Source organism: Leopardus geoffroyi, chromosome A3 (genome assembly GCF_018350155.1).
Source record: "Leopardus geoffroyi isolate Oge1 chromosome A3, O.geoffroyi_Oge1_pat1.0, whole genome shotgun sequence".
Lineage (NCBI taxonomy): Eukaryota > Metazoa > Chordata > Mammalia > Carnivora > Felidae > Leopardus > Leopardus geoffroyi.
In genome coordinates, this window is record NC_059336.1 from 113,134,625 (window position 1) to 113,147,075 (window position 12,451).

The 12,451-nt window shown below is 41.7% G+C and overlaps 1 protein-coding gene across 6 annotated transcripts in view; it reads right to left on the reverse strand.

Moving 5' to 3' along the window:
• Window positions 1-495: 495 nt before the first annotated feature.
• Window positions 496-12,451, reverse strand: part of RASGRP3 (RAS guanyl releasing protein 3) — a 106,128-nt gene continuing 94,172 nt past the window's right edge. For all 6 annotated transcript variants that reach the window (XM_045447173.1, XM_045447174.1, XM_045447172.1 and 3 more), the window contains 4 exons: window positions 10,631-10,667; window positions 7,551-7,676; window positions 6,861-7,225; window positions 496-3,515 (listed from right to left, as the gene is read on the reverse strand). In XM_045447173.1, the coding sequence (XP_045303129.1) occupies window positions 3,507-3,515; window positions 6,861-7,225; window positions 7,551-7,676; window positions 10,631-10,667 (537 nt within the window). In that variant the 3' untranslated portion in view covers window positions 496-3,506. The remainder of the gene's footprint in view (window positions 3,516-6,860; window positions 7,226-7,550; window positions 7,677-10,630; window positions 10,668-12,451) is intronic.

Below are 12,451 nucleotides of genomic sequence, written 5' to 3' on the forward strand. Positions count from 1 at the left end.
GGCCAGCTGCCTTACAGAATGCCCCCCAGCTATGCCTTCCTTTTGCTATTTTGTATAAACTGCAAGTCACTTAGTTTCTGAATAGATGTGAATTCCAAAGTGCTTGTTATTAACATTTTTAAAAGAAAATAGATATTTTTGTTTGAGGTCTGAGTACCATCTAGACTCCAGCAAGCAAGTTTTGGATGCAACTTGGAGGAAGCTATTTCCTGAGGAGTCTTAAATTCCAACTCGTTTCCACTCATTACCACCTTCAGTAGTTGTAAAATACATTCTGGCTGTCAAATAAATGGTGTACTTTTTATTTTAAAAGTTAATTGTTTTTCTCTTGTCTGCCTCTATTAACACTAAATTCTTAAGGGTAGTTATGCGTTGACCTATGTTCCTCTAAACTCACATTTTACGCATTTGGTTTATGTTGTCTACCTATTTTCAAACAGAGAGACAACAGCCAGTGTTAGGAAACAGACCAGAATTAACCCTCCACACACATAATGCCAGGAATAAGAATATGCGTTTCATGTTGTTTAAATCATACAGAATTTAGTTAAACGTTGGCTTTAGAGCCTCCAAAGTACACCGTCATGAAAACATATAGTCTGGGATCCTGCAGACAATTTTAGAAAAGAAACCTGCTTAAGTGCAGAGTAAGATTAACTTACTTGTAAGGTCTTTACATATACTGTTCAACCTGATATTTGCATGTACTATTCAACCTGATGTTTACAATAGCTCTATGAGGTCTGTTGAGGAAGGTGGGGAAATCTCTCCTTTCACAGGAGGAAACTGAGGCTCAGATAGAGGTACCTGACTTGCCCAGGGTCTCATGACTACAACTGGCAGAAACGAGATTTAAATCTGACTGCAGATCGCATGCCAGAGACAGGCTGCACTCTCTTCATTTGACTGAATTTACCTCCTCAGTCAAAAATCAATGTGTTTAGAAATGCTAAGGTTCCTACCATCAGTAACAGTTTGACGCTCCCTTCTGCAGGAGTCCTGCCTTGCAAGTTAAACAGCAAGCCCTTTGGACCTTTGGAGAGACTGTTACCATGGACAGGGGGAGACATTATTGCTTAAGGAGGCAGCCACTCAACAAAAACTGTTCAATACCAACTAGGGCCACCCTCTGGTGAGGCCGACCTAAAACAGCATCAGTCCAATTTGTACATCCCTCTAGGAAGACTGAATTGCAGCATATAACATATTCTGTCCTGGTACCTGATACCAGTCACTGTTAAGAGTTTGGTTTTGCTTTTGCCTTTCCCCTAAAAGGTGATAGTGACCATCAAATCTACAAAAGGAAGGTCTGGAGAAACCAGATGTAATAGTTTATTTTGCTTCTCCATGGGTTTGCCTAATTTACTCATTTTACTGATTGTGGGAAATTGACAGATTGAAACATCAGAGTCACCAGTGGTTGTGAGAAAATAATATAATCAAAATTATAAGGTAGCTTCATTGTGGACACAGATTCCTCTTCAGCAAAGTAAGAATAGTAGTGTGTGTGTGAGTCTATGCATGTGTATATGTATGAATACACATACACACACATAAATATGTTTGTTTTATTTTCTTTCTTGTTTGTATTTGCTTTTTTATTCAAGGTATATTTGGTATCTTTGTCACAGGAAGGCTGACAATATAAAACTCTTCTTATATACGAAAACTCAAAACTAACCCAAACTCAGTGATGAGTGAAATAATTGCTTTGAGAAGAAAAAGAAGAATCCAAGTTCCTTCCTGAATTTTCTTAAAATTAAAAAAAACATATACAAGAAATGTTTCACGTAATGAAATTGCCATTTTCTGTTTTTAATTTTGTGAACATGTATTTCATTGCATTTATGAATAGGAATAGATAGTATATATACATAGAGCCAACACATAGGGATGGCTGCTGGCTTTCTGAGGGGCTTTGTACATGGTGAGTTCTCTTATTACACAGTTTAATCAAAGCTCCCTCAACTAATAACTTCATTTAATTTGCACATTGATTTCTCAGTCTGTTTGGCACAATTAGTTCTAGCAAATCTGGAACTGTACTTTAGGGAACCATCTTGCCGTAACGCCCACAGGCTCTTAGCTCCTGAGGGTAGAGATCAGGTGTTACTTGTCTTTGTGTATGTAGCACAGGACCTGCCCAGAGCAGGTGGTCAACTGTTTGCGGAATAGAACTGTCCTCAATTTTACCTAACAGAAAGAGAAGAAAGGCATTTCTTTGCTGAAGGGACTGCCCCTCACAGAAACAGGTTCAGTCTTATGTGGTATACATACTTCAACTCCCAATGCAGAGCAGGGCACCTCTGTGGGTCCAGCTTCTCTCTGGTCACGAGGCACCAGGTCATTCCCCTTGCCCACTGGCTCAATCCAATCTCTTTATTTGAACATGTTGAGCTAAGTTCTCTCTCTTCTAATCATGTAAAAAACAGACCCACATCTAATTATTTAGGTCAAAGGAAGATATTTAAAATATTGATACATGAAAAGCTGAAATAAAATATTAATCAAAGGTGGTTTCTGATGATCAGATTTCTATGAGTATTTAATTATGGATGGTGGTTTCTTCAGAAGAGGACAAAAGTTCCCTGTCACAACCCAAACTTTTCTTTTGTAACAAATAAAATTCTCAAAACTATTTTGACTTTTTAAAGACTGCTGGGTGTTTTTCATTTCACTAAGTGGTTTGCTTTTCTGGTGGTTTGTTTTTCTCCTAAATTTTATCCCTCAAAATTTTAATTGATTTTGTAATCACCATCCACATTTCTTACTGGCAGTCTTAACAGGAGTTTTAGGAAAGATAGCTAAACCTAGTCAGATGAGACAAGTATACTTAATTTTCCCCCATGGCAATTATAAATATCAGGAGAGTTTTCATGGTTGTCTCATAGCTTCCTTATGATGCAGAATGGGTAAGACTTATTGAATATAAATGTATGACTCATTACATATCCCAATAGCAACTGTATGGTAAGAACAATGTAAACATCTTCTCCTTGGGTTGGTAGAACCACCACCTTCCAGGATCTGAAGAGCTTCTGTGTCCTTCTAGAAAATAAGTCCTGGTCCCCTCCAAAAAGCACAAAAGAAAAAAAAAGACCTCTAAATTGACTCCTCCCCCACCAAAACTTTATAAAAATACTGAAATAATATTCTCACAACAAAATTAAAGTTGGAGTTTAGAGAAGGAGTATCAAGTACATGCAGAAAAGCTTTCACTTCACTCATAGATAAATGGCTCTAGAAAAAGATAGATGAGAAAACTACCAACTACATCACCCAATCTTTGTGACACCTAACTAGAGCCCAGGGAGGAGGAAATAAATAGTTCACGGGAGAAATCCTCTGTCCCATAGTCCAGTAAGGGAGATCCCACGGTGTCACCAGTCAATAAAAGTCCAACGTATCTTTTCAGATAACTTCCTGAGTTGGAGCATTCTTCAGAGTTTCTCATCTTGCTCCTTCCAAATGCCAATATGATTGCCTCCAGTGTCCTCGGCCTGAAGTCAGCCATCCTGCAATACAAATCAGAACCTGTTGTATGCCTGGGTTGCATTTAACAAAATAAGAATATTCCTAGAAAGCAGTTTATCAGTTACATTTGAGGGAACATCTCAGATGATCAGTACTTTGACTCTCAAGATTTAGAGGGAATTAAAAGGTCATATAGTCCCATAGCACATGAAATCTTAAATCTTACAGAGTCCAACAAGGATGCTTATGTTAATGTTCCCTAAAGGGTGCTCCACAAAACACTGGTCTGTTAAATGCTTCTTCTCGAGGCTTCCCTCTTAGAAATCCACAATGTAAATTTGCATAAGGGCACTGAGAAAACTTGTAAGGGAAAAAGATATATATCTATATAGGTATATATAGAGAGAGATATAGAGAGAGAGGAAAAAGATATAAACATATTAAACTTTGTTTAGTCCAGCAATCCCTAGCCCTTATAGAGTTGTTAATTATATCTAATTTAGCAGAAGATAATGGAAAACAAAGAAGCATTATAAAGAAAATATACATGTTCTTACTGCCAGGAGAATAATTATGATCTGCCATCTTGTCCCTGCGATCCAGGGGCTCAATGATCATTGGTGAAATGATATCCATGGTCACAGAAAAATATTCACACCCTTGTATTTTAAAATGAGGGTGAATCCTGCAACTCAGCCAAAGGAAATATGCACATCACAAACACAACTGTCTTTTCTGTCAGTGGGCCTTTTTACTCTTGGGGCTTATAAACATCATCTGATTCTAAATAATAAATGTGTAGATCATTTCTCTGAATCCCATTCATTACCTTGCCAGGCAGAAAAAAATCCTAAGTATGAAACGCCTTTGTCTACATACTCAACTGTGGCATAATTTTGTCACCTTTTTTTTCCCCTTTTTCCTTTTTTCCCTAAACAAGGGTAAATGTCTTTTCATTAGTTACTGATTTGGATGAGAAGGAGCCTGTATGCCATATGCATTTTATTTATATATGAACGTACTGTCTTCTTCAACTAGCACACATGAAATTCAATATTAGTAGTCAGTGACCTGTCTCTGTGACTTATTCGTGAGAAAATTGAAGGGGTAAGACAAACCCTAAATGTAAACGTTCAATTTTCAAGGCATAAAATTAAATTAAAAAAAAAAATGCAGATCTTTGTCTCTATTTGCTTATACAGGCTGAAGATCCAGAACTCTTACTCATGTAATTGTCCTACATCTAACAGGTTGTGAATTTCTCGTAAGCCAGGAGCAAGGTTGAGGTAACTTGAACAGTGCTAGGTGAGCAGAAGTGAGCTCATGGCTACTTTCACCATTATTAAGCAAAAGCAGGTACTCCTCTGAATTCAGAGATGGTCCATAAGGTGAGCACCATCTAGAAAGTTCTAGGTAGGCATCCCATGACCCTACCCATTGAAGCTCTTGTTTTTCCTGAGATTTCAATCATAGCCACAGCACTCACGGAAGTAGCCTCCACAGGCTGGGATGGTAATGGGGTGACTAGCACAATTTTCAGGCTTCATCCAAAAAATCTTGCACAACGATTCCTGGCTTTTTGGGGGTCATAGATCCCCTTGAGAATCTGCTCAATGCTGTGGACCTTTCCCCAGAAATGAGCATATGTCCATATATAATTTCACATAGAATGTAATACATTTTTGTAAACTCCTTGAGGCCTTTCTTTAGACCCCAAGTGAAGACCCTTCCCCCAGGATATCTTCCTCTGTCCTGGTATCAGGAATTTTTTCTTATTCACCTTTATATTCCCACCTTGAACTATGCTAGGCCAGTTGAAGAAATGGAAGGATAGGACTGAAAGATTTGCCAAGATGATCGATGAAGAAATGTTAAAAATACAGTTGGTATCGCAAAGCTATTGAGACAGAAAGTAAATTAGTTGGTTGCCTAGGGCCAGAATGAGATAGGGAAGACGAGCAGTGACTGCTAATGGATACACTTGGGAATGACATAAATGTTCTGTAATTAGACTGCAGTGATGGTTGTGCATCTCTGTGACTACTAAAAACCACTGAATTATACACTTCAAATGAGTATGTTTTATAGTACATAAATTAGGTCTCAACACAGCTGTTTTTAAAAGTTGGTGTTATAAAGAAAGGAAAAGAAATGGCTCAGCAGGAATTACAAGAAACTGCATAAGACTGAAAATAATATGTGGCCTCCTTATTAATTGTCTTCAATGAGGAAGGAACTAGAGGAATTTTGGTTAAAGGTCACTGGAGATTTTCTCATCAGGTGGAACTATGGAGACAGTGTGTTTAGGTCTCCTAAAGAGTGGAATGTAGAGGACCACCCATAAGAATAAAGAACACTGGCTCGATCCAATAGGATCTCTGCCTAACCCAATAATTCTGTTTATGAGAATGATTCCGTAGAGACGCAAAGGCTGCCCTCCATGGCACAGCTTGAAAGGTTAAGAATATGACACCAATTTCCCCAAATCTTTTTTCTGAATACACTATGGACTGTTGACTAATAAATTTATCTAAGTCTATCTTGAATCAATTTATATTTTCAGCTTATTCTAACAAATTCCATATGCTTCCCAATCTGCTTCGGATGATGTGAGTATAATTTCTGCATGGAGCCAGAGCCTGGCTTATAGAACCTTGAGTCTGCCATGTCTCTGATTCTCACCACCCCCTTTTCCATAGTGCTGTCAAATGCCTTTTTTTTTTTTTTTTTTTTTTAGTGAGGGCAAGAGTTTCTAACTCTTCTTCTCTTTCTGCAGGTTTTTTGTTTCCACTGTCCCCCTCCCCCAAGTTTGGGCCTTGATTCTAGCTTGGAAAACTAAGCTGATTGGTAAAGAGTACTGGTCTATTGGATACACACAGTAAGTTATGGGTCCCTAGGACATCATTTTAGGACACAGAAATGGCAGACTTCACTTAGCTTTAGAACCCATCTGGTTCCATTTTGTTTGAGGTTTATTTATTTATCTGGAGAGAGAGCACAAGTGCGTGAGGGAAAGAGAGAAGGAGGGACAGGATCCGAAGCAGGCCCTGCACCATCAACACAGAGTCCAATGTGGGGCTCAAACCCACAAACCATGAGATCATAACCTGAACCGAGATCAAGAGTCAAATGCTTAACCAACTGCACCACCCAGGTGCTCCCCATCTGGTTTAATTTTATACATGATGAAACAGGTGCAAAGAGAAGAAATAATATGCCCATGATCATGTACCTAGCCAACAGCAAGACAAAAAGTGATATGTGTTAATGCCCAACCATTCAGCCCCCAAAACTATAGGCTGCCTCCCAGGCTCGCTATGATGCTCATGTCGGCCCCTTTCAGCCTCCCTCTAGTGATTTCATTTGTGGTTTGACCCAGCACTGACCTCACCATCCTGTCTGGTTTCACCAGCATCTGCTTCATCCTGGTCAGGCTCAAACTCAGTGGCCCGATCAACAACATCCACACCCGCCTGCACCCTGGGCTTCTCGTTTTCCCACTTGGCAAAACCTTTGTCCTTTGCTGCTTTGTCATGGAACTTGGATTTCATTTTGGGGAAGGTGTGGGACCCTGAGTCCCCCCAGCCAGCTTCTGACCATACGGGTTCGGTCTGGGTGGCCTGGCTGGTGGTGGCACGCTGCAGCCTCACAGAGATCTTGCGAGAAGAGCCTGTGACCAATGTGATGGCTCTGCTGTCCAGGTCTCGGTGTCCTGCAGCGACGCCAGGGAACTCGAACACTTCATCCTGCACTGGAAGGGGGAAGACTGTCGTGATTATGTGACATCTGATCGCTTCACAGCAAACAACAGGAGTCCGGCGGGCAAGGCCCTAGAGGGGCGGACCAGAGGCAGACCCAAGCTGGCTGCAGGTGAGTTGCAGAGAAGCGAGACCTGAAAGCAGAGAGAAGCAAGCAGGAGTCAAGGCTGTCACCATGCCTCTCACCTGAAGTTGGCCTTGGTGTTTATAACGACTCCGACCAGGTTCAGATCCAGGACCCAGTGGAGGTCTAGGTGTGGGAAGGCAAACCGAAAGAAAGAAAGTAGAAAAGAAAAGTAAGAAAGTAGAGGACATTACCTGGGGGCAACGAGGGACTTCCAGGCAGCGACCCATGACTGCTGCCCAAGGAGGGTGCCCGGGCAAATCTCCTGCAGGCCAGAACCAGGAGGTCTTTGCACTGTTTGTGACAATTGGCTCCACAGTCTAAAAAATATCAAAATATCACAGACGATCAGTGTGAATCATGTGTACCTGGTGCCGACTGGGCTTCCAGGGTGGCGTCTGAGCCAGGGCCGTGTCCTCCCCATGCTCCTTCCTGTGTTGACTCAGAGTCCAGCTCAGGCCCACGGGGTCTGTCCAGGGGCTAGAAAAGGGCCAATGGGACTCACTAGCCTTCCTGGGGTTCCTCTCACATTTGCTCAACTTCTTCCACTACACGATTCATTGAGGCGCTGGGGAGCAAACAAGTAGGGGCGAGGCAGAGTTGCCTTTGCTCAAAACTAAATGCCAATTGCATGGGACTGGGGCTCTCCCAGGCCAAGATGGATTTTCCACCAAGAGGCTCCCTGAGCCAGAATGAGGGAAAGAAACCCCAGCGTCTAGTGTCTCCCAGGACCAACAGCTGCCTCTGATCACTTACAGCGAGATGGCCCTTCATTCAGTATTAGCCTACACCTTTTTATTCTTCTTCATTCCTCCAGATCTTTTCCAGAACAACTGATTTTCTTAAGTTTACTTATTTATTTTGACAGACAGAGAGAGAGAGAGAGAGAGAGAGAGAGAGAGAACCCCAAGCAGACTACACACTGTCAGCACAGAGCCAAATGTTGGGCTCAACCATCACAGTGAGATCATGACCTGAGCCAAAATCAAGAGTCAGACACTTGACTGAGTCACCCAGGTGCCTCTTGAGAACAAATGATCTTATCTCCTCCTTCTTTTCTTTGCATAGAAACAGAAAACAAGGTGGGCTTATGCCTGATAACATTTTCCAGACTTGACTGTGGCTTTGAAATGGCAGCAGACTCTGTGAAATCTCCCACTAGAATGCTCTAGTTAAGAAAGTAGAGTAAGGTCACCTGGATGGCTCAGTCAGTTAAGCGCCTGACTCTTGACTTCAGCTCAGGTCATGATCTCATGTTACCTAAGATCAAGCCCCGCATCAGGCCCTGTGCTGACAGCGTGGAGCCTGCTTGGGATTCTTCTCTCTCTGTCTCTCTCAAAACTAAACAAATAAACATTTTTAAAATATTTTTTAAAAGAGTAGAATATTAATTGCTACTTGGGGCAGAAAATTTGGGCTGCTTTGGAAGAGAGCAACATAATTATTTCCTATAGAGGGTCCTACATTTCCCTTAGAATCACTGAACAAATATGATTATTTTAAAGAGTATAGTTCTCTTGGGGGCACCTGGGTGGCTTAGCTGGGTAAGCGACTTCAGCTCAGGTCATGATCTCACAGTTCATGGGTTCCAGTCCCGCATTGGGCTCTGTGCTGACAACTCAGAGCCTGAAGCCTGTTTCAGATGCTGTGTCTCCCTCTCTCTCTGCCCCTCCCCCGTTCGTGCTCTCTCTCTGTCTCAAAAATAAATAAACATTAAAAAATTTTTTAATAAATAAAGAGTATATTTCTCTCTCACTATCAAAGAGGACCTTTCTAATTCTTTCCAGTACTCACTTCTCCCCCAAATGGTCTTCTTTCAAATGATCCTTTAATGATATCATGGAAAGACCAAATTATAATGACAGGTTCAGTCTATTTCAATTAATCTTTTCACTCTATGTGCCTTTAAGAGAAAATACCAGGGGTGCCTGGGTGGCTCAGTTGGGTAAGCATCCAACTTCGGCTCAGGTCATGATCTCACTGTCTGTGAGTTGGAGCCCCGCATCAGGCTCTGTGCCGACAGCTCAGAGCCTGGAGGCTGCTTTGGATTTTGTGTCTCCCTCCCTCTCTGCCCCTTCCCCGCTGGCACTCTGTGTGTCTCTCTCTCAAAAGTAAAATAAAAACATAAGAAAAATTTTTTTAAAAAAAGAAGAGAAAATACCATGCGCACAAAGATGATCCAAGGGTTTAATTGATTTTCATCTTCATAAAATTGTGTGTGTGTGTGTGTGTGTGTGTGTGTGTGTGTGTGTGTCTTTAGGGGATAGGGTCAGAAACCAGAATAAAACTATGGCTGGGCAGTAAGATATTGCAGTAGCTTACTGCTTGTAAGTAGAAATCCAAGTTACACTAAGACAACTGATACCAAGAACTAAAGGGAAGGTTTTTGAGACTGGCTCCCACTGAGGTTCAGGGAAGCTCTCTGTTCACGCAAAATAAGGGCCAAATCCTGAAAGATAGCTACAGGGGAAAAAAGGCATTCTAAGGGAATAGTGTTAATCTAAAGCCATTCTGTGACTAAGATGTTTCCTTTTGTAGTTATATCTTTCAAGAGCATTATCAGATTCTTAAAACCATCAGTACAAATAGTCTGCATAAATTATCCAGCAATTTCTGAAATTAAACACCAAGAATGTGTAATGATCATATGTACAAAGAACAACATATTCCTAAGTGCCTATTAATATGCATGCGTATTGCATTCATCAAGTATATATTTACTTGTTTATAAATTCCTATTGAATGGGGCACTTTATGAACAAATATTGAAAAGGGACAAAAATAATTTTTTAAGGCTTCTCTTTTCTCATCAGCATCTGTGATTTAGTGACAAAGGAACAGCTTAGATGTGAGAATAGAAAGAAAGGCATCTGTATTACGGGAATGAGTGTGGGCTCTATTCCCATGAAGGATGCAGTTCCTTTATATGGTATTTTAGTTACACTCAGCCCACTTCAGAAGTCCCACCTTAACTGTGTGCTTCACAAGACTGTGTGATTCACAAGACATCTTGGAGATGGGGCCACAGGTGTGTGGGTTGATAGGGGTGGTTTGCTTGCTCTTGCAACAAACTATAAAATTCCAGTCTGGGATCTCCAAAACTCCAAGGATCCCCCCCCCCCCGCCCCCGCCAAAAACATTAACTCTTCAACTGCCAGTGGCCAAAGACCCAAGTTCTCCATGACACCAAGAGTTTCTGTGGTTTCATCAGTCAAATTTGATTCCTGCCCCAAATATCACATTAAAAAATGTTAGCAACATTACATTTATTTACCTTTGCATTTGTATCCTTGCTTGATTATGCCCCAGAGCTGTAACAAAAGACAAAAGAATGTCAGAGAATCTGAATTAAAATCGGGGGTGGGGGGGTGGGAAAGAAGACCAGAAGACCAGAAGAAGGAAGTCCTGGCAGGCATGATGTTCGGTGGCCCACAAACAGGATGTAGCAGATCCTGACACCCTTCCTGTCAGATAGAAGAACCAGCTCCTAGCTCACTCCAGCTGGGGGCTGGGGCGATAACAGTTTTGCTTCCCTTTTCTTTCTGAAAGCCAAATGGGAGCTGGGATGGGAAACTGATGTTGGTACAATTATTGGACTTTGGTATAATGCGCTCTCAGCAAAATTCCACGGGGAGGCTGTCACTGTGTCTGGAAGCCCCCAGCTCCCTCTGCCTTCTTTTTCATCACAGTAGCTCCTCTTGGCACGCCCCCTGGGAAATTAAGCAACCTACGCAGTGCATATCCCACTAAAGCATTTGCACTGTGCAAGGTTCTTTTCCAAGTAGCATTGGTACCTTAAAAGAATACAGAAAAGGAAAAGATCTATTTGTTCGTGTATTCATTCTCGGCCTGCTCAGTGTCTGGTCTGTGCCAAGGCTGTGGGAGATGCAGAATAATGTTCAGATTCTGCCAATCAAGTAGGAAGGAGGATGTAGGAAGTGACAAGTGTCTCAGGAGAGATGTGAGGGCCTCCAGTGTAAGGAGGGGGTGGTCACCCAGGTCATTCAGGGGATCATCCTGGTGGTGGTGTGTCCACCCCCCTGATACACCACATTCTTTCCCGTGCCTCCCACGGCATCGGACGTAGGGCTGAGGGACACAGGAGCATCGGTATTGTTTTGTTCAATTCAGCAGGTTTCGCTCAAGCTGGAAAAACTCACTTTTAACCTTGTAGTGGTTAGGTTAGATGACTGATACCTATTTAATAAAATGATTTTGAAAGAAACAGGGCCAGTGGCTTACTGTGATGAGGGCATCACTTACAGGTATTATAGGGGAACAATGCCCTGAGTATGGACATCATGTCACCTATGAGAAGAATAGATAGCTGCCAATGTGCAGTGACTCAGAGCATCAGGAAGACTGATTCTCAACCCCTTTCTGAGAAGGAAATTCCACCAGTGGAGAGTGATTCCTTTGAGTCTTAAAAGTTATTGGGTCCTTCAGAATATATTATTAAGATTCAAATGTGCCCTGGGATAGGAAGGATTATTAAGACAACTAACTGGAAGCAAGGCCTCAGGTGCCTGGGATGATTGGAAGAGGAATCCCTACAGAGCAGTCCATACAGAAAACGGAAGTGGTGTCAGGACTATGACATCATGTCAGAGCTACAGGGATCTTAAAGATAATCTAGTTTGCGTCTCTTCCATAAAAGGTGACTGGGATGATCCAGAAAATTTAAATAATTTGCAAGGTCCCAGACATGGAGACTTTGCAGTGATAAGAAATTTTTCCTCCCCAAGACCTTGGTGATGGTAATAATAATAATCCTAACAGCTACCATTTATGGAACTTTTGCTGTGCAAAAGACACAGTTTTAAGCTTTTTATATGTATTAACTCATGTAACATTATACATATATAGACTGGGCCTAGCGAGAGGTGAAGTCACTTGGCAAGGTCTTGTCCCTAATAAGTAGAGAAAGAAGACTGTGTCACATGAGGGAAAGACAGGAAGCCACTGCTCCTGGGAGTTTTGTGTGTGAGCAAAAGCCACTGATCTAGGACAAGAAAGGATAAGATTTAAGAAGAAGCATTCTAATATCCAGATATGGCACATTATTAGCATAGCTGCAGGAACTGCTGGAAAAAAT